Source organism: Asterias rubens, assembly GCF_902459465.1.
Source record: "Asterias rubens chromosome 8 unlocalized genomic scaffold, eAstRub1.3 super_scaffold_89, whole genome shotgun sequence".
NCBI lineage: Eukaryota > Metazoa > Echinodermata > Asteroidea > Forcipulatida > Asteriidae > Asterias > Asterias rubens.
In genome coordinates, this window is record NW_022985693.1 from 239,378 (window position 1) to 262,631 (window position 23,254).

Genomic DNA, 23,254 nt, shown 5'->3' on the forward strand with positions numbered 1-23,254 from the left:
AACTGCCCCATGCTAAGCCTAGGCTATTGTTTCTCATGCGTATAATGAATCTGCGGAGTAATTGAAAAAATGCGTAGTACTAAGAAGAAAAAAATGGGTAAAATTTGGTAGTTAGAGAAAGCCCCTCCAAGCCAGTTTATTTGGGTAGTCTATTGTAAGTATTTTCTCTTTTGCATTCCTTCTGTTTTAGAATGCGGGTATCAGTGTTCAAGCGCAGTGAAAGACGGTTATTATTTCGCCTGTCACTTTGTAAAAGTTTCTTCAATCTGCTTTTAGCTTCTTTAGGGAGCCACTTGATGCTTCGTGGCCCCCGGGGGATGGATGCATCTGAGAAGTTTTCATTCTAATCTGTTTTTTTGTTATATTATTACTATTTAACCTTATCTCGAAAATTTGAACGGGGTATTTTGGATACGTACTTGAAGTCATGGTGCCCAAGTAACTTGAGAAATTGGACGTGAAGTAAACGTTTTAGAATAGGTATACACTCTATGCAAATGTTAAGATTTGCATAAAGTGAATAATTATTTTAAAACGTTTATTTCACGAACGATTTCCTGTACTTTCCCACCATGACTTCAACTACGTACCCAAAATACCACACCCTTCGCAACATTTGCAAAAAGATAAATAATTTACAGCTCAAACATCCATCCCGCGGCCGGGAGCCACGAATAACAAAATGGCTCTCTAAACAATCCAAAGACAGAATATAATTATGACAAGCGAGTACAATATTGTGAAAGATACATCTACTGTTTGGGTACGGTACACAAAGCTCAAACTTTTATTATCGTTTGAAATTTACATGTATTTTCGATACTTGGAAAATAGATCGTGTATACTAATAACCATTGGAAATTCAACTTAAAAGTTGGAAGCGTTTGTAGATAGCTGCTAGAAATGTGTCCATGCAGGTAGAGTACCTGGTAGGAATACTGCAGTAGTCTTGAAGCTTCTCAGATCCAAATGATTCTTCTTCTTTTTTTTTTGGGGGGGGGGGAGGTGGGAGGTGGGAGATGTATATAACCACACTGGGCCCTCGTTTGAATCGAACAGTTTGTTCAAACATGCATTATAAATTAACAGGCCCTTTTATACCAACATACACCAAGCTTCCCTTTAAAGGTAGTTTATTACTCAAAATAATTATTAGCATTAAAACTTTCTCGGTAACGAGTACTGGAGAGAGGTCGATAATATAAAACATTGTGAGAAACGGCTCCCTCTGAAGTAATGTAGTTTTCGAGAAAGTAACTTTCCATATGTACTCCCCGCTGTTATCTTATTAAATCTAACTTTTGATATCCTGAAAACGGTCCCCAATACTTAGTATGTCCTCCATCACCACTTTTCTGATGAACGGCACGGATACGTCTTCTCATACCCTTAACAAGGCCTCTGATCTGTTTGGTCACTTCAGCCATCGTTGTTCTGTTAAATATCTCGAAACACCGTGTCTTACTATAATTAGGGAATCTGGTTTTAAATTGATTTATGCCTCCCAACTCCGACCCCTTTGTCTTTGCTTTAACGCTGATGTTCATCGCAAACGATTTATTCAACGCGAGACAACAAATCATTAGAGGCGGGTAAAAATAATACTGATCTTTTCTTATTCGTATCTTTCGAAATTCGACCTTAGCCACTCAAGTACCCATAAATCTGCCAAACAAAACTGCAGAGCTTCTGTCACCGGGAGCTTGTACAGCCACAGTCTCACGGTAAACAGGAATCAAAGTTGGGGTTGAATTAAAAAAAAATAATGTATAGGCCTACACATGCAAGTCAATCAATACTGACACGCAAATCCAGAATGAAAACCAATTGTTACAAAATAAACAAACACAGTAAGCATATAAAAACAGATACTTCTATGGTAGTCATGGTATACATACTATATATAGTATGGATCTATATAAAGGATAATACATTTAGTACACGTACATTTTGTTAACAAAGTCACTGTGGATAGAATAGAAGAATGTTTTTGTTTGTTTGCCTATTGTGAAGATTTCCGTGCTCTCGGTAAATGAGAGTTGCATGCGGCCTTTACCTCTGGGTCCATCGACACCTCTAAAAAACAGAACTTAAAACCCCTATCAATATTAAACTTGCATTACATTGAATAAACTTATGTGACAAATAACAGATTGCAATAAAGGATCACTGTCAAGTAATTTTCTAATGTTTTAAGATTGAACTAAATGGACAGATTACAAAAACCATTGTTTCTTACAGTCCCAGTTCCTTTTATGTATCCAATATGAGTAAGGACTGTGTAACAGTTGCTTAGTACAACACATGGGCAGTTATACCATGGTTATACCATAGAGCTAGGACCCAATCTTATCTAAAAGTCCAAACAGTTTGATGTAGAGTGACATAGAGTAAAGGATATTGGATGATTAAGGCCACACGCTAGCCAAACTGCCTGCTTTTTATATTCAAGTTGTGTATCCTCCCCTGGTTCGGTTTGCATGAATATTCATATAGGAGTTTGAATATTCATTAGTTTGTTACATCATGAAATATCCAACAGCACAATTTGTGAATATATTAATTTACACAAAGAGATGTATGGAAATGCGGTATGTGGCCTTTTGTATGAGTGTGAGTGGAAGGTGGAGTGGAAGTATTTTGACCACTTGCTGCCTGCATGAGTTACAATGGACACTTATAATGTTCTCTCACACTGCAAGGAAGACGGGAGATTGAGCAAAGTTTACGAGCATTGAGGCTACCCTATGTGACTTTTTACTAGTGAACCAAGGCAAGGCAAACATGTGAGTTCATTAATTTTATTATACAATTTTCACCAGAACCACTATGAATTTAGTTCTATTTATCATTCAACAAGATGTTTAGAGATTAAAAAGCAATTTTATAAATATAATTTGGCATGTTTGGTCCTGAGAGCATGTTGATGAAATCTTTATGCACTCTTGACTTAAAACCCATTTTAGGGCTATCATAATATATTCAGATGCATTGACTTAAGTAATAATTATTTTGTGATACTAGTGTGTAAGTTTGAGCACAAAACTATATTGTTTTGGGAATCTCTATAATTTATTTGTGATATATTTGTATATGGGAGTGAGACAACTCCTATATTTATTTATGGTTTATTAAAAACATTTAAATAAGTTGCCATTGGCAAAATTACATTGAATTTTACAAAATTACAGTTAAACATTAAAATTACAGCGAGATGACTAGAAAAATGTTTGCAAAATTTTGATTACGAAGTTTGATGATGTACGGGACTGCACTCTTAGCATGTTGCTTGGTATGTACATTAGGATTCTGTTTTAAACAGTGTCGCCTGGTTGGGTGGAAGGGTGTTGGAATCACTGTATCGGTACTTGTTAAAAGAGGGGTGTCGAACCCACTAAAAAAACAAGTCGCACACTTATAAATTGAGGGGCGTTGAACCCAAATAGTGACAGACAATATCTTTTTGTCGAGCTGCATAGCAGTGTGAGCCTATGTAATACCAATTTCTGTCCGTGTGTTCAGTGGAAATGTTAAGGTTTTTTCAGTCTTTGAGTTGAGTTGTTTTGAATATATACAAGCCCAAGTGAAATTGTTATATTATATACTTGCAAGTAATTTTCAACTATGTTTTCAAATAATTTTGAAGTTTTTGGGATATTTTTTTTATTAAAGTTTTTGGAGTAAGCATTAATTTAAAGTTTGTTTTCAGACTCAAACATTGACATCTGGATTTTAAAGAACCAACCTTAAACTTAAATCTTAAAGTTTTGAAATAATTATTGATACAAAAATCAATCTATCTGCCACCGGTTCTGACAGTTGAATGAGCTAAAACAATGACAACCTTAAATTTGAATGGTCTTAACTCCTTATTGCAAGGACGAACCGACTCGAAACTTGAATCAAATATTGCTTCGTACTTGTAAACTCACATGAAAACCTTAATTTTGGTCTTAACTCCTTATTTTAATGACGCAATCACACTGTCAACAATCCCGATTTTCCCTGGACATAAAATACCCAAAATCGGGATGCTCCCCATTTCCTAACTTTCCCGATTTTAATTTTAAAAAGTAAAAAAATAACAGATGACTACTGAGAACAAGTCAAGTTGTATCTTAGAGTAAAAAAAACATGGTTCCTTGTCGCAATAAATGAGGAGTACGGTGGTAAAATGCTTTGACAAGACAAATAGTATTATTATTATTGTTGATTAGCGCTATATTACTGCGCGTGAATATCAACGTTGCCGTCAAATCGTCGTCTACTCGCTTGAGCCGTCAACTAAACAACAGACCTGCCCCAAAACCAGCGGGTATATTCGCCTTTGACCTACATTCATTTCACTATTTATTTCTTCATTTCCAACTTACATTGCCTTTGATTTGATATTGATTGTGATTTTGATACTGTGGAAATAAACTGATTGATTGATTGATTGATAGAGATATAGGCTATACGCACAAATTCTACACCAACATTACCTATACAGGCTGTATCCACCTGCATGTACATTATATATACACCTGCATGTACTGTATACATACCACACGGACACATCCACGATGACGACCAAAAGTTAGCTTTCCGTATCTGTGTTTTGATTGGTCAACCGAGGTGACCTCAGACCAATCAAAGCAAACTCAGCTACGGTAGCTTTTAGTCACTGCACTTACCCAATGATAAATTTTATCCAATGGAATCACTGGATCTGAGTAGCAGTGACCTGTCTTTATCCTTGCGGTAAATTTAAAGACCAAAGCCCTGTTGAAAAATGCAAGATGGCAACTGACGGCTTTATAGTTTTACTAGAGATAGTTTTTTCACGGGGATTTTTTTACCGAAATGTAATCTGAACTATTTAAAATTCTCCTTTAAATGTATATTGGAGTAGTTGACGGCGAGTTGACAGCACCAAGCGAGTTGACGGCGAGTTGGCGGTGAGTAGTGTTGGGATGTGCGTTGCTGACCACAAACATTTTTATTGCAGTTTTGTATACAACTAATCCTCAAATTATGAACCCATAAAAATGGTTTTTGACGAAAGAAAAAGTATTGTCAAGGGCAGAAATTAGCGGTCCAAAAATTATTATTACTATTTTTGTTTAAAGTTTTGAAAATCATTTGCATTAATGTTACAAGTTGGCTAGTCAAGAGTACAAGTTGCAGGCGACCCACAGTTTGACCCCCAAAATAGTAAAGTATACAGTTTCCGATGTTCACCTCCCGTGAAAAAAAAAAACAGTCCAGATTTGTCCCTATTTCTGGGATACGAATAAGGGCAGGTCCGTTTACTGACTTGAAACTTAAAATTTAAGTTAAATCAAATATATTACTTCTTACATACATATTAAAAGATAAAACTCAAAAGAGTGCATCACTGGCCCAGTTGAATGAGCTGAAACAATAAAAACCTCAATGGTCTTAAAGACAGTACACACTTGCTCTCAACATGCATAAAATAAGAAACCTGTGAAATTTTGAACTCAATTGGTCGTCGAAGTTGCGAAGTAATAATGAAAGAAAAACACTCTTGTCACACGAAGTTGTGTGCGTTTAGATGGTTGATTTCGAGACCTCAAGTCTAAATCTGAGGTCTCGAAATCAAATTCGTGGAAAATTACTTCTTTCTCGAAAACTATGGCTCTTCAGAGGGAGCCTTTTCTCACTATGTTTTATACCATCAACCTCTCCCCATTACTCGTCAGCAAGAAAAGTTTAATGCTAATAATTATTTTGAGTAATTACCAACTGTGTCCGTATTGCAATGTTGTACTGGCATAAAAATAAGGTAAACTCGAATGAATAATAAAACTCAAAGAATTGATCACGGGTTCCAGTTGAATGGGCTTAAACAAATTCAATCAAATACTTATTGCATACATGCAAGAAGTAAGCTACATGTGGCTTAATACAAAACGATCAAATTTAAAGAGTTTTATCACTTTTTCCAGTTGAACGAGCTAAAAAAATGGAAACCTTAAATGTGCGAAAAAAATTTTCCCCATTTTTTTTTAGCAAGCAGCCATCCCTAATTTGCATAAATTAATTTTGCCTAAATTAACATTAAATTGTTTTTATCCCTAAACTGACTGGGGAATTATTAGCATTCACTTTTATCAAATAAAGGTTTATCTGGTTTGCTGAGTGCCTTTGGCTTGAAATTTTTAATCCAAATGTGATATATTTTTTTCTTAGAAGTAGTCAGTAATTAGCAAAGAAATTAGCGACTTTCCATGTCACACACGTAACTGAAAAATTGATGAAGTTTGTACAACAAACTAAGCACTGCTTTATTAATGTTCAAACTTTATGTCAACAGCTGGTTTTGCCAGGCCTAACTGAATACAAAACAAAATGCTCAATAAATTCTCACACTATTAATTAATGGCCTTTTAAATTAATGACAGCATGCCAACATGCATGCCCTTGAATACACAAGGTATGCACTGTGATGCAACCCAGGTGAATAAGCCATGTGTCACTTTGGGCCACATTTTTGACCTACACTTGTGAGTGAGGTGACAGGTACAACAAAGACCTAGCCAACAAAGACCTAGCCAACAAAGACCTAGCCAACAAAGACCTAGCCAACAAAGACCTAGCCAACAAAGACCTAGCCAACAAAGACCAAGCCAACAAAGACCTAGCCAACAAAGACCTAGCCAACAAAGACCTAGCCAACAAAGACCTAGCCAACAAAGACCTAGCCAACAAAGACCTAGCCAACAAAGACCAAGCCAACAAAGACCTAGCCAACAAAGACCTAGCCAACAAAGACCAAGCCAACAAAGACCTAGCCAACAAAGACCTAGCCAACAAAGACCTAGCCAACAAAGACCTAGCCAACAAAGACCTAGCCAACAAAGACCTAGCCAACAAAGACCTAGCCAACAAAGACCTAGCCAACAAAGACCTAGCCAACAAAGACCTAGCCAACATTTTTTGGTCTAAGGGGGAGGGACATGATCCAGAAGTGGATTGAAATTTAAGTACGAGTCTTTCAGCAATATCAGACTCACAAAGTTTTGAGAAAGAAACTTTTGGTACAAAAACCTGCTTTTGTCTGACGTCACACACGTTAACGACCTTTATTTAACCTCTGCCCCAAAATGAAAGCGCAAAACAATTTTTTATTTGTTTTTAAGCTAGGGTCAGTAAATTAATGTTATTTATGAACAAATAACAGGTATCATTTTAAAGAAAGAGGACAGATGTTTAAGTTGAGAATTTCTATTTTTTTTAGTCTCACATGTAGTGTGAGAATGGCCCAAATGGGCATCACTCCTTACTGCAATGATTATTGCAATCAAATATTGCTGCTTGCATGTAGATAAAATGAAAAGATTAAACTCAAAGAGTTATCATTGATTCCAGTTAAATGTTCATCACTTCATACTTGTCAATGTCTCCACCCCTTTGACCATCAGTTGTTTTAATGATTGGTTTTTCTGTCAGTCATTGGTTCTATCTGGGGGTTGGCAGCTCGCCATGGCAGCTTTACGTTCTAGTTTCATTTTAGTTAGCCGATTGTAAAAAGTTGGCCTGTGGAATTTTTGTGCAAAATATATCTGAGTGGAACTAAAGAACTCTTGAGACTGTATTTATTATGAGAATGACTATTGGCTCTGGGATTGGCAAAAGAAACATGTTCAACAGATCTTGAAACCATTGGAAATTACTTGATTGTTGTCTTCAGAGTATTCAGTTATGGAATGGAGACGGTCAAACCAAAGAACAGTCAAGCAATTATATTATTCATAATATTATTGGTTTATTAAAAATTCTAACATCGCAACCCAAGGGCTGAATTAAGTTTAAAAGATTATTAAACAACAAGAATTTACAAAATATAAATATTAAAAAGGATTCATAAATACCTCGGACAGTTTCGCTATTCCTATTGGTGGAGAGCGCGTAACGTGGGTGTGTATAAACCTTTGTTTGTGAACGGTAAAAAGTGTTGAAACATGGGCGTGACATGTGAGCTTGCACCTGTGCTTTGAAGACAGTTACCTCATTCCTATTGGTCGAGAGCAACGGCTGGGACAGTTGTGCCACATCACGCGATACGCGCGACGCGCACAGCATTCCCTTATAAGGAGTTGTTTACCCGAGGGCGGCGGAGGGCCTTACCATTTCATAGCTGGAGGGGTGCCGTGTTGATAGAAATCATTGAACAATTATAATTTTTGCATTTATCTTACTTTTTGACCAAAAGCCTTGATGTTTTTTTTACCGAAAAGGTATTTATAAATGGGAATCAAAGTGTGTTGAATCGGTTTTCAACTAGTGGTTTAAACCCGCCAAGGCCTGGTTCTTGATAACTTACCACGAACTCGTCTCGATAAAATTATCAAGAACCTCGTTTGGATTAAACCACTAGTTGAAAACCTTTTCACCACACATTGATTCCCTTATTTGTTTACAAATTTCAGAAAAGATTGTAAACTCCACAACCAAAAAGGTGTCATACAGGATTTGGGATAACTCTTCTTTGTCTCCAGGGTTCTACTCGGATCAATATCTTGAGTTGATCCAGCAGGTTGTGCATGCTTTGTCTTCCGTTGCTTTAGGAATGGATGTCTTATCTTGCATTTTGTCAGAAGTCTCATTTTGTGTTAGTTCAGGATTCAATGACTCCTTTTGCAGTTTATCTTGGGCAGCCTTTTTATTGTCTTGCATCGACTCAGTATGACCCGTCTTGCTTTGTGATGGATTGGTTAGCAATTCCTTCTTTGGGTTTCTCTTGGGTGGATTACTGATTGCAACATTGATGGTATGCCCATCTTGAATGGTGTTATCCTCACCAAAGACAGCTCGTGATGCATCACTCTTTAAACAAACAAAAAACAAAATTAAATAGCATCAGTACTGTGGGGACTCAGATATGATGGTACCCTATAATAGTTGCAGGGGTTTGTTTACTATCCATATGATGGAAAGTAAATTACTTAAAGTAGTGTGTGTCTTATTATTGTACGTACTCCATCTAAACCTTATCAATACTGTAGTTTACTGTAGTTGCAGGGGTTTGTTTACTATCCATATGATGGAAAGTACATTACTTAAAGTAGTGTGTGTCTTATTATTGTACGTACTCCATCTAAACCTTATCAATACTGTAGTTTACTGTTAAATTGTGTAATCATTTATTCTGTAATCATAATATAGTGGGTTTACTTCAAACCAAATCATTGGTCTTACTAAGTTTATCATATTATTCAATCGTTGCACCTGGCGAAACAATAATCAGGGGTGTGTAAAGTGATCAGTCTATACTGTGGGCCATATGTGAAGGTCACTCGGAGGAGAAAGGTGAACATTTATTACAACAGTTGAGCTGTTTTTGGAACAAGCACTAAAGAAAAGATTAAATACTTCAATTGAAGGAAATGTATTTATCACTTCAAATTAAAAATGCAGTAAGGGTTGATTCTTTAAAAACGCTAGACTGCCGGACTTGTACGGCTGTAAGTTTACTGCTCCGATGCTACTTGCCGTGTGCCTGTGGTCCTTGTTAATTTCGAGCCCTGATTTAAACATGAAGGCAAACCATAATGAATGAGCTTGATTTTGCTGGTGTGCCCTTTATAGTAAGTTCCAAATGCAAAGAGCATGTGTACGTGCGGCACCCTCAAGTAATAATGGTGTTTGGTGCTGCCATCAAGCATTCCCTTTGGGTGACAAGACTGAAGAGTTGGGAATGCCACAACGAAATTGTTCTATTGGCAAGGTATCATGGTACACCATATGTACGGTGGGGAATCAAGAGTACACCCAATGCTTTATAGTATGCTGTTTTAAACAGCGGCTACAGGATAATCTCAATATTTTAACCATTACCCTTTTGTGGCCAAACAGACATCGTAGATATTGATTTATAACCATTTTATGCTTAAAATTTCAATAATTTTCAATAATTCAAGTCAAAATGACCCCTTGACGCCAGTGATGATTTTCCCTTAATTGGAACACAGTTCTCCAGCTTTGGCAAACTGAGGGCGCTAATAGCCACCAATGAAATCACGATTACTTTGTCGCGCGGGTTTGTTTGTTTTCACATTTTTGAGAATTTTGACTTGGGAGTGTTTCGGGGAAAAAACATTTTTACCATGTTTTAACGTGAGGTACAAGACTCGTTATATGATTTTTCTGTTTCCCGTGGACTGCATCTTTGACAAAAATGTAACAACTATATATTTCTAAGCATTCTATAGCCGCTGTTTAAAGTACATACATTGTATGCTAAGGTACCATGGATCACTGCACTCTCATACCTCTTTTTCAAATTGCACAAATGCAAGACCTTTAGAGATGCTGCTTCGATGGGTTACAACCCTGACTTCCTTCACTGGTCCATACTGTACAAGAAAAATAAATGTGCAGACTACATCATCTTTTTGAAAATTCTTTCATTCAGTTTCATGCACATAAATGCAAAAGTCCAAAGTGTTTCCTGTATGACGTATAGTTACAAGCGTTGAGTGTGTTAAAGTTCACAGCTTGTAAGATCTATGATGATACCCCATATATTTTAACTATGATACATGAAGCTGTACATTGATGGCCACTTCAAGTATGAAGAAAATGCTTCAATCACTCTGTTTATTTGTTTGGTTTTATTTGTTGTTGCTTTTCTGGGGGTGGGTAGAGATTAAAATTAATTCCCATCAATCCCATCAATCATTTTGCAGTAAACACATACAAACCACTTGTGGAACACTGCACGGTTTTAACTGAGCTTTTGTGTACAATAAATATTGTATTGTAATTTATATTGCTATTATTATTTTTTTAATGCATCTTTCCAACTTGGCAATAGGCATCTTAAAATGTAAAAAACACCAAAAACAACCAATAAACCAACAAACGAATAGAAGTTGTTTACCTTTTTGAAGATTTCTAATAACGTCTGATTGGTAGCAGATCGTGGCAACCCTGACACAAATAGCTTACTTTTCTCCAACTTTGCATCATACTAAAACAGTAAAGAGCAATTGGTAAAGAGATACAATCTACAATGGAACCCATCAACGACTTGAAGCTATGAAAATACTTCTCTTAATCTTTAAGAAAAAGAAATGCTGTATGCTGAATCAATTGACAATCAAAAATACACCAAACCTAAAAGTGATTGCAAGAAACTTAACGATGCACTACTGATTTTTGAAGGGTTTATGCACAGGCATGTATGCTTAGTTTTTGAAAGGGCAGGTGCACCAAGGCATTTTCTCTTTGGTAAAGGGCATGGAGGCAATCACCTTCGTTGCCTCCATTAAGTATCAGGTCTGAATGCATAAAAATGTCCATTCTCAAGTTACTTTTAACATGTAGTACAATACATGTACCAACAACGTGTGCTTAGTCATCAAATTACATGTAGGCAATGTACCCAGGGATTTTGTTTACCCTCTTGTACAATTACAGCATAAATATATTCAACAGAGACTTGCAGTATCTTTAAATGCTAGTTCTAAACTATCTGAATATTTCAGATGCACATACTTCTCTGGATGATATGTGCTGGTATGAAATTCATACTAGCTTCATACAATTGTCATTAATGTCTGGATAATTATCAATCCATCCCACTCCCTTAATAGTTTTATAGTAATGACTGATCTATATATACCTTGAATTGGCGCTAGTAGTCATGGTAGTAGTTTTGGTCCTATCCTCCGACCAATCAACATACATTGGTCTGCCTTTAAGTTTACAATTGTCCATTTCTAAGGCCTTCTCTGCTGATGACTGTAGGATGACAAATAAGATTAAATTAAATCGGTCATCTAGAGAGTGGACTAAAACAATTTACTTTTTAAAAGTTTGTCCAAGAAGTGTAATTAGTGAATTGTTAACCTTTTGTTTACAATGTCATTTACAGCAGAAAATGAGCTATCTCCACCTGCAGCATTTATTTGCTTTGATTTATTTGCCTGTTGGTCTATAGCCACTAGCTTTGATTAGAATAGAACGTATGGGTGATACCTGTGTAAGGGAGGGATTTCTCTTGTTATTACACGTAAAATAAATAAAAGTTTACTCTTTTTCACATACAAACATTCTTCATGATCAAATAATTTTAAACAAGACATTTATCCGGCTAAATAAAAATCGGAAGGTAAAGCTATATCAAAGTTAAAAGATAAAGTTTAAAAAATAGATAAAACAAAACTAATGAATAGAACTTACCAGACGTTATAAACTGCACTGCTCTAAACACAGTTTCTCTCTACTCTAATTTTTCATCTGCAAGGTGACAAATAAAAGTGAATAGTGCTTTTCCTCTTCCATGTATACAGTTTGGGGATTCATAAAACTACTCAAAGACTCACAGGTTGTTGTATTGTTTCTGCAATGGACGCATCAATAACTTGAATTTTTATGAACTAAAATAAGAATGGGCTGATAGGGGTGCAATATCAAATTTGATATGCTCTCAGACCATTAACTAGAAGAGTTAAATAAGACCTACATGTTACACAGTGTGATCTATGACTGAATGTACAATCATTCCTATCACCTCAAGGCTTGCCAAAGATGTCAGCAACTTGACAACTTGACAACTTTACATTGGACAGCCAGGGTGGTTATAAACTATGTAGAAATTAATCAGCCAATGACACCCATAGACAATTTCAACAAAGCCCTTCTTCAATGAGGGAACAGCCTAATATATTTTACCAATATTGTAATTAACAAAAAAATTGGCTTAGTCTAGCATCTTAGAAATTTCAAGTAACACCATAAACATATTGCGCCACAGCACCTTGTAAACCACTACATGGTGCTAAGGATTAGGTCTCATAATTCAAACTAAATCCCACTCCTTGCAACACAAAATACATTATATCCTTTTGAAAAAGACCCCTTATAAATACTATTGTTTTATATTAAGGAAGTTTTCAAAGATTTCTATTGAATTGAGTTAAATTTAATATAATTACCTGAAATCAATGTTCTAGGATCAAGCTCTGGTATATGTCCCCTCATGTAATCAATGTATGACTGCCATATAGCAAGATAAACTGCAGCTGTAGGTAGGACACCAGACGATAGTATCTCCTCATACTTGCCTAAAAATAAACAAAATTTATTACCAAATTCTCAGTACAAAACTCATACAATATCTCCTGACGATAACTAGAGCAAGCTAGTTGAAACGTTGAGACCGATTCAAGAACTGACTCCGGGGTAGTGCAGTCAATTACGATCCTATAAGCTAAAGTAGTAGTCCCAGCCAATAGGAGACTTTCCAACGCTAGGCGGCAGCAGACATACCGGGTAAATTTCCATTGTTTACGTAGTTCTGAACATGCGCATAATTCTGAGAACAATGGATTTACCCGGTAAGTCTGCTGCCCTCTATCGTCCCAGAAAGTCTCCCATTGTCTACACCTTCCGCCCACATAGTAGTTAAAATTGTTTTTAGAACTGAGAAGTCTCCCGAACATCCGATACATGTATATCAACTCCGCGTTAGTAGAACATAGAAAGACAGTTCTCTAAGTAGAAACACACAAGTGCTAACCGAATATACATACAATGTCAATGTATGAGAACTGCTCCAACAAAATCAAAACAAAATTACAAGGCAGATTCAGGGCACATATCTATGCTTCTATCAAGTCCTGTATATTAGTTTAGTTGACACACTAATAATCCAAACAAATTAAACCACAAACCATTTGATTGGAAATAAAATGTCTTGTATTTCTCACCTTTAATGACATTGAGTGACTCTCTGAACTTTTCCTTGGCAATCAAATAGTTACACCATAGTCGTCCAGACCAAGGGCAGTTCCTGACTGATCTGTCATACACTGATAGCACTATGTCCTTAATCTTCAGCTTAGTCTCCTATGAACAAAAACACCAGTCAGTCAAATCTCTGATCATACTCAGTATGATTAAACATGTAGAATTGTTTTGGGAGTTCACTAAACACATTTAGAATTAGGACTTTGAGCAAAATGCCACTACGTTGTAACTTATACACAGCATATTGAGGATTCCTTTGGCTTTGAAAGCACTATATATGAACCTATTTAGTACTATTATTATCATATTTAGATCCATCTACATGTATACCCCACTCCCCCGTAATGCAATGCACTTGTGGCGTGTCATGGCCTAGAGCGGTTACGAGCACCGGATTCAAGCTCTGGTGTTTCTGATCAGCAGAGTGTGGGTTCCAGTCCTGGTCTGACACTTGTGTCCTTAAGCAAGACATTTAACCATGGTTGCTTCAGAAAGTTAGGGAGGTAGTGCTTTCTGCTCTACCATCCAGGCTTCTGATAAATGATACCTTAGCCTACATCCGTATTGACTGTAAAGGGGGTGCCCCGGGAGTAGGTGCCAATGACTTCTAGAAAAGTAGTTGATTTGTAGCCTACACCTTGACGTGACTTTCAGGCCTTGTGTGTCTGGTAACTTGCATATATAAAACAAAAACTGCAGTGTCACACCTACAGACTGTCAAGATTTGGCTAGTTGGTGTTGAGAGTGTGGACCTGTTAGTCCACAGGTCACAGGTTTACACTCCCAAGTACTGCTCTAGTAAATGTTTCTTTGTACAAAACCCAGTTTATATATATTGACTTACAACATAGTCAGTGTAGTCTAGCCAAAGTTGTTCTTGCAGACAGTGATCTAGTACGGCTCTCTCATACAAGCATTGTACACGAGCAGGGTGACCCTTAGATGCCTTCTCGTAATCTAGGTAGGCTCTGTAGTCTTCAGAACTTGGAGGAGTTGTCTTCAACTAATCACATAATCAAATATCAGGTTATTGTATACATTTAAGAATAATATGGATTTATAATGCTCACATCCGATAAAGGCGCCTACACAATAAGAAAACAATATACAATTGAAATTTAAGAATAAACATAATAGTACTTAATTAAAACCCAATGAAGTCTAATTGAACAAGTGTGTTTTTAGTTCCCTCTTGAAGTTGTTGAGTGATGTTGTTTTGCAAAGTGAGAAAGGGAGCTTATTCACAAAGGAGGAGCAGTTTTGGTGAAAGCCAGTCTCCGTAACGAATTGTAGAAGTTATGTGGCTCAATGTTTCCCTTCCTCCCTAAAGGCAAATGTTACACTTCAAAGAGCACCAAGTTCAATGCAGAACTAAGCAAAATGTCAAGGTTGCTCAATGCAAAATCAGCCAAAGTATTTCTTTGCTGTTCTCCAACTAGTGTCCTGCAACTGTACACCCTGCTTCCCTTGTCCCACTGAAATCAATGTAACCAAATGGAGGCTAGTTTGGCAAAACGGTCTACTTGCATATGGGTACAGGAAACATAACTAGATAGGGGCTGCCTTATCATCAATAGGACTTACCAGTTTCTGCTCATACGGTCTGTACTTATCAAGTTGAGCTAAGATTCCTTTAGAAATCTGTGTTGGAGGTTTTCCCAACATGGACTCGTACTCACTCCATGTATCCCTTATGTCTGAAAGAAAACGATCCATTCCAACATAGTTCAAGACAAAGCACAAGATTAATGGGTGATTTTAAATGATAAGGTCTTAAAATCTAAAAAGTACCAAGAAACAGTCTCAACCAATGACCCTTTTGTTGGTAACTTGTTTTTTCTTAGCAACAGTTGTGCAGTAGGAAAAGTCTGCAGAGTGTGGATTCGAGTCCCAGTTGTGACACTTGTGTCCTTAGGCAAGGAACTTAACCATTGCTTCATCCTTTGGATGGGATGAAAGCGGTTGGTCCCGTGTGTTGTGTAATGCAGATAAAAGAACCCAGTGTAAATCGAAAAGAGAAGGGGTTCGCCCCTGTGTTCCTGGCTGGATAGGTAGCATATTGCACCACAGCACCCTGTAAACCATAACACTGGTGATATGTAAAGTGAGTAGATCTCATATATTATTTCAAAATGAAGTCACACATACCTTGAAGGAAATACTGTATGTTTAAAGTGCTTTGAGACCCCCTTCGGGTATAAAAACTGATATATAAAAACCGATTATTCATTCTATGAAGATACTTTAACCAAAGTTAAAATATAAACCAGTTCCTTTAAAATATAGAAGAATAAACCTACTCATGAGTGGCACTGATAGCTGACGTTTGAAAAGTCGTTCCAGCCTAGCTGTTTGTTGGTCCTTCTCACACTCATTCTGTTGAAGAAGAGGAACAAAATAATGAACTCACATCAATCCAAAACATTTGGCTTTACTATTTGACTCTAGATTACACGACTGTAGTTAAAAGAAAAGTGTTTACATTTAGAAAACGCCAAGGGTGCAAGTATTTAAACCTTTTCCTTATCGAGTTGAAAAAGACGATTTTAAATGAATTGTGTACTATCAAATATAATCACACCTTAAGTACAATGTACACTGAAATAATAGTGTTTGGGAACTTTTGGATATGACTTAAGACTTAAAACATGAGTCATTTTTTGTTTGTTGTTAGTTTGTGTGAGCTATGCTGAACACATACAGTACACATTCCTTTTGGAAATGAAAGATATCAGAAAAGTTGTTCTTGTGAACTCTGCAATTTCAGTAACACCTCCAGCCTGGAATTTAATCTTGTATTTAACCTCCGAAACAAACATTTATTGCTAAAACACATGCTTAAATTGTAAAAAAAATCAAAGTTGTTACCTGTGCACTTTCTCTGAGGCTGTTTTCAAAGTCTCTGTATAACTTCCAAATAATGTCAGCCTTGCTGACATGTAGCCTTACTGCAGTCAGAGCTTGCTCAAAGATACTACGCACTTCACTTATGCTGTAGTTTGTATTCATAGTTTCCAAGCAGAAACTACAATACTTCTCCCACAGCTCTGGTGCTGTTGAAAACATAAGAAACAAATTTGTTTTGATCAAATCATAGTTAACTTTTACAAAGCTCTACATATGCATCATCTATATACGTAGTACTCCATTAAAAAAACTGCTAAATTAACATGAAAATAAAACACTTGTCAAAAAAATTAATACCTGTATTAATTGTTTAGATACACACTATACACTTCTTGAATGTGTCTCCGGCACCTTCTGGTTAAAAGAACACTTTTATCAAAACCCACTGGATTGACACTGTGGTGTTTGATTGAATACTTACAGACACTTTTATCAAAACCCACTGGATTGACACTGTGGTGTTTGATTGAATACTTACAGGCACTTTTATCAAAACCCACTGGATTGACACTGTGGTGTTTGATTGAATACTTACAGACACTTTTATCAAAACCCACTGGATTGACACTGTGGTGTTTGATTGAATACTTACAGACACTTTTATCAAAACCCACTGGATTGACACTGTGGTGTTTGATTGAATACTTACAGACACTTTTATCAAAACCCACTGGATTGACACTGTGGTGTTTGATTGAATACTTACAGACACTTTTATCAAAACCCACTGGATTGACACTGTGGTGTTTGATTGAATACTTACAGACACTTTTATCAAAACCCACTGGAATGACACTGTGGTGTTTGATTGAATACTTACAGACACTTTTATCAAAACCCACTGGATTGAAACTGTGGTGTTTGATTGAAAACTTACAGACACTTTTATCAAAACCCACTGGATTGACACTGTGGTGTTTGATTGAATACTTACAGACACTTTTATCAAAACCCACTGGAACGACACTGTGGTGTTTGATTGAATACTTACAGACACTTTTATCAAAACCCACTGGATTGACACTGTGGTGTTTGATTGAATACTTACAGACACTTTTATCAAAACCCACTGGATTGACACTGTGGTGTTTGATTGAATACTTACAGACACTTTTATCAAAACCCACTGGATTGACACTGGTGTTTGATTGAATACTTACAGACACTTTTATCAAAACCCACTGGATTGACACTGTGGTGTTTGATTGAATACTTACAGACACTTTTATCAAAACCCACTGGAACGACACTGTGGTGTTTGATTGAATACTTACAGACACTTTTATCAAAACCCACTGGATTGACACTGTGTGTTTGATTGAATACTTACAGACACTTTTATCAAAACCCACTGGATTGACACTGTGGTGTTTGATTGAATACTTACAGACACTTTTATCAAAACCCACTGGATTGACACTGTGGTGTTTGATTGAATACTTACAGACACTTTTATCAAAACCCACTGGAATGACACTGTGGTGTTTGATTGAATACTTACAGACACTTTTATCAAAACCCACTGGATTGACACTGTGGTGTTTGATTGAATACTTACAGACACTTTTATCAAAACCCACTGGATTGACACTGTGGTGTTTGATTGAATACTTACAGGCACTTTTATCAAAACCCACTGGATTGACACTGTGGTGTTTGATTGAATACTTACAGACACTTTTATCAAAACCCACTGGATTGACACTGTGGTGTTTGATTGAATACTTACAGACACTTTTATCAAAACCCACTGGATTGACACTGTGGTGTTTGATTGAATACTTACAGACACTTTTATCAAAACCCACTGGATTGAAACTGTGGTGTTTGATTGAAAACTTACAGACACTTTTATCAAAACCCACTGGATTGACACTGTGGTGTTTGATTGAATACTTACAGACACTTTTATCAAAACCCACTGGAACGACACTGTGGTGTTTGATTGAATACTTACAGACACTTTTATCAAAACCCACTGGATTGACACTGTGGTGTTTGATTGAATACTTACAGACACTTTTATCAAAACCCACTGGATTGACACTGTGGTGTTTGATTGAATACTTACAGACACTTTTATCAAAACCCACTGGATTGACACTGGTGTTTGATTGAATACTTACAGACACTTTTATCAAAACCCACTGGATTGACACTGTGGTGTTTGATTGAATACTTACAGACACTTTTATCAAAACCCACTGGAACGACACTGTGGTGTTTGATTGAATACTTACAGACACTTTTATCAAAACCCACTGGATTGACACTGTGTGTTTGATTGAATACTTACAGACACTTTTATCAAAACCCACTGGATTGACACTGTGGTGTTTGATTGAATACTTACAGACACTTTTATCAAAACCCACTGGATTGACACTGTGGTGTTTGATTGAATACTTACAGACACTTTTATCAAAACCCACTGGAATGACACTGTGGTGTTTGATTGAATACTTACAGACACTTTTATCAAAACCCACTGGATTGACACTGTGGTGTTTGATTGAATACTTACAGACACTTTTATCAAAACCCACTGGATTGACACTGTGGTGTTTGATTGAATACTTACAGGCACTTTTATCAAAACCCACTGGATTGACACTGTGGTGTTTGATTGAATACTTACAGACACTTTTATCAAAACCCACTGGATTGACACTGTGGTGTTTGATTGAATACTTACAGACACTTTTATCAAAACCCACTGGATTGACACTGTGGTGTTTGATTGAATACTTACAGACACTTTTATCAAAACCCACTGGATTGACACTGTGGTGTTTGATTGAATACTTACAGGTGTAGTCTCCAACTGCTTTTTGGAAGAGTTTATTGATCTTAGATTTCTCCAAATGCTGAAGATCAATCTCATCTTGTATCCATTCTAACCAAAGCTCTAATGAGGAAAAAACAAATATTAATGTATGGTGCAGAATAGAATGTCAAAGTTTTCAAGCTAAAGGGACAGATCTTTGTCACCCAACCAGCTTAATATTGGCAGTGATGACTTAATCATGACAGCCCAATGTTGAAACATGTTTATGTTTCACCAACATTCAAAGAAGAGGAGAGAAAGACACACTTGTGTTAAGTAGGGGTTTCCTTTACAACAAGGGATAATTCCAGCAGTTTTGAATGGCAAAATATTGTTTTGCATAGCAAAACTAGGAGACTTTCCAACGCTAGGTGGCAGCAGACATACCGGGTAAATTTCCATTGTTTACGTAGTTCTGAGCATGCGCATAATTCTGAGAACAATGGATTTACCCGGTAAGTCTGCTGCCCTCTATCGTCCCAGAAAGTCTCCCATTGAGACTGAACTTTTGTTGTGCACTTTGAATGCTAGTATTAAGTAGCAAATGGTGATTAATGAGTAGTCAACTGTGAGAGGGGTACAACAAAGACCTAGCCAACACTTTGTGTCGCAATTTGCTCTGGTATACAAGGAAAATCGTTCACTGACAACGTTAATTTATAGTACCTGTGTTAATCTAAAACATAAATTTCTTGCTTACTTTTTGTCTGAAAGTGTGATTACCAAAAGGGGAACAATGAAACACAAACCATAAGTACCTACCTGGAGTTAATGGAAAATACTTGCTCATTCTCTTTCGAGCTAAACCTTTTAATCTGTGACTGTCAAAGATTTGACTTTGAGGAGAATCACTCAGCCCCTTGGCTGCATTGATTAGCTGAATATGGGCATCATAATCGTTGACATCTTTACTTATCTACAAAACAAATCAATAAATCATTGATAAATATTACACCTTTTATGATTGATTTATAGTACTAACTAGGGTCATTGCAACTACTGTTTTGTAGCCTTTATAAAATAGTATTTGACTTTTAAAGTTACTGTTATTACTCTTATCATGCATTAAACTCTGTTGATCCTATCTGTAGTGTAGTGATATGGGGTTCGATTAAATCCAAACAAAGTGGTGCCGGAACCAGACAAAAAGGGACCAATATTCGGCTAGGTTTATTGACTGCATTTGCCTTTTACTGCTGTACAAATCGCCGTCATATTAAAACTTTTGATCGCAACTTCCGAATGAGTCAAACTAGTGTAGGGGCCTAAACCTGTGTAGATGGGAAACCACGTTTTTCAACTGAATACTTGCATTCCTTATTTTTGCTACATCAAATAGTTTGATAATAATGAACATTTTAATCTTCCATGACAAAGCATGTGAGCTTCTTAGGGTCACGGACGGATGGTTGGAGATTTAAATGAGTTGTCACATCCGCACTGGACTTTCTGGCTCGGTTAAACTGACTCGGTCAATCTTCCATGGCACTCGGTCAATAATCTTCCTGGGCACCTTTGGCTCGAATAAACTGATCGCGCAGTGTGGTTAAGTTACCTGTCGTCAGTGTCAGCCTGTCACTGTTAGCTGGTCAGGCAGATTACCCGTGCTGTTTTACTGTTTGTACTGGACTTTGAAAAGGGTAAGTTACCCATATATTGGGCTATGGCGCGGTTAGTTTGCCCAAATTAATAAGGGAATTAAGTCCAGTGCCAACCAGGCTCTTAAGACTCATCATAGTTTCTAGAAGTAAGTTTCTATTTCTTCCTCCATCATGTCCATCAACTCATGGTTTGACCATCAACAAATAACAACATGACAATGGGAATGCATGGTGCCGGGGGTGGGCAGGTGCCAGGTGGGTGTTGTTGAACTTGAACTCTATCTAATTCTAATTACCTCAAAACCATCATCGGCAAAAATGTCCAGCTCTGCCTCTGTGTGATCAAGAGACGTGGAATCACTATCCTCACTCTCTTTGCCCTTCTCATTAACCAGTTGGGAGAGCCTACAATCCGCTTCATCATCACTGCTGCCACTAGACAGCTAGACCAGTCGGATGAATCCGAACAACTGCTGCCGCTTTCCGCCGCCATTGTTACCAGTTGGCTGATTCTCAAATGTGGAGGGCGCCCTTTCATAACACCGTTAATACCACTTCGGCCTCCCTAGACTAGACTAGACTTAATTTCAGTGAAACTACGGTTATTTTCTTTGCATCAGCCACGCATAATTCCCCCTTACATATAAAAAAGTTTGCTATTACACGCTCTAACTCGCAATCGTATGCTATACTGACGGACGGTTGTGACACTATGGGCGCTGTTTCAGCAAAACATTGTATTGGGTATCAAAGACGACTAAAAATCAAAAGTCATTTTCGGTATGAAGAAGTGCGGAAGCCGCCCTATCCTACAACGTTCGTTCCACATCACAGTTATTGAAGAGTTCGGCTCAGTTATTTTTAAAGCAAAGTTTCTTTGGTTTGTTTAATGTCCACGCGCTTTGTGTGGCCCCCATGCCTACATCCAGTGCATCAATTTTAGGGTAATAGTTTTAGGTCCACCTCCTGGCCGCTGGCCGGCCCCGCCGAGAATTTTGTTTTATTATTTTGTACGAGAAAAAGGCCTTTGAAGATCCCAAGATCTTCTCTTTTAATGTAAAAGAGTGAAAAACACCATAGTCTCTTTACATTTCGAGCTGTCCCTCATTATGGCTCTTCAAAAAGAGTGGTGGTTATTTCACTCTTTTAGATTAGATTAGATTATATTAGATTAGATTAGATCAGATTAGATTAGATTAGATTTTTATTCGTCATGCCCAGCATGAAAATCACTTTCTGGATTTGCACATTAAAATACAGTCATTAAAAATAGCACAAAACATACATGAACCGTAGACATTAAAACAGCAACAATATAATAAAAATATCACATTGCACAAAACAAATTGTTTTTGAAATACATCGGAATAAAAGGAAACATAAAAACAGAAAGTAAACTAAGGATAACTTGGAAAGAAACTGCACTGGGTAAGAAGGAGAGACGATTACGATTAGTGTTGGATTCGAGTTGACGCAATCTCCCAGACTTATAAAAAACAAAAAGTGTATGAAGTTGGTGGGTATCATCAAGTTGTATACTTTCAAGTTTTGACACTAGAGCTGCCTCGTAGATGGTACCTAAATCTTTTACAGGAATACCAATGAGCTTACTAGCAGATCTAGTGATTCTGTTGATTTTATTTTGATTACCCACAGAGAGACCATTCGCCCATGCGATGCAAGAGAACGCAATGACGGACTGAATTGCACTTTTGTAAAACAACATGATAATATCCCGGTCAATGTTAAAAATTTTAAGTTTCCTTAAAAAATACATACGTTGATTAGCCGTAGAGCATAATTTCTGTAACATTCCACTTTAAATGGCTATCAATGTGAGTCCCAAGGTATTTATGTTCAGTGACCATTTCAACATCAACACCATTATGTTTACATGCTGGATCTTCGTCGGATTTTTCCGAAAATCAAATACAATTTCCTTAGTTCTTTTTGCATTTAAAACCAGAATATTTTCTTTGCACCATCAGTTACCAAACTTGGCAATTTCATATCTATACCCCGTCTCATCCTCATGAGTAATGAATCCTGTAAGTGAAGTGTCCTCTGCATACTTAACCATGGAACACTCGTGGCATTACTACATCTAAGATCGCTTGTATACAATGTGAACAGTACTGGGGATAAAACACATCCC

At 37.0% G+C, this 23,254-nt stretch overlaps 2 protein-coding genes across 4 annotated transcripts; both read right to left on the minus strand.

Annotated features, from left to right (window-relative positions):
• Positions 1 to 8,360: 8,360 nt before the first annotated feature.
• Positions 8,361 to 21,589, minus strand: LOC117305577 (squamous cell carcinoma antigen recognized by T-cells 3-like). 3 transcript variants are annotated; one of them, XM_033790458.1, is made up of 14 exons: positions 21,396 to 21,589; positions 20,261 to 20,414; positions 19,481 to 19,579; positions 16,633 to 16,817; positions 16,065 to 16,140; positions 15,349 to 15,461; positions 14,609 to 14,767; positions 13,725 to 13,863; positions 12,951 to 13,079; positions 12,196 to 12,252; positions 11,636 to 11,754; positions 10,892 to 10,981; positions 10,281 to 10,364; positions 8,361 to 8,835 (listed from the first exon to the last, which is right to left on the minus strand). In XM_033790458.1, the coding sequence occupies exons 2-10, from the start codon at positions 20,286 to 20,288 to the stop codon at positions 12,236 to 12,238; spliced, it is 945 nt and encodes a 314-aa protein (XP_033646349.1). In that variant the 5' UTR covers positions 20,289 to 20,414; positions 21,396 to 21,589; the 3' UTR covers positions 8,361 to 8,835; positions 10,281 to 10,364; positions 10,892 to 10,981; positions 11,636 to 11,754; positions 12,196 to 12,235. The 3 variants fall into 3 exon arrangements, with proteins under 3 accessions (XP_033646349.1, XP_033646350.1, XP_033646348.1); XM_033790459.1 differs by lacking the exon at positions 12,951 to 13,079; XM_033790457.1 differs by lacking the exon at positions 12,196 to 12,252.
• LOC117305581 (squamous cell carcinoma antigen recognized by T-cells 3-like) lies at positions 8,521 to 11,279 on the minus strand. The gene is made up of 4 exons (XM_033790461.1): positions 11,265 to 11,279; positions 10,892 to 10,981; positions 10,281 to 10,364; positions 8,521 to 8,835 (listed from the first exon to the last, which is right to left on the minus strand). The coding sequence occupies exons 1-4, from the start codon at positions 11,277 to 11,279 to the stop codon at positions 8,521 to 8,523; spliced, it is 504 nt and encodes a 167-aa protein (XP_033646352.1).
• Positions 21,590 to 23,254: the final 1,665 nt, after the last annotated feature.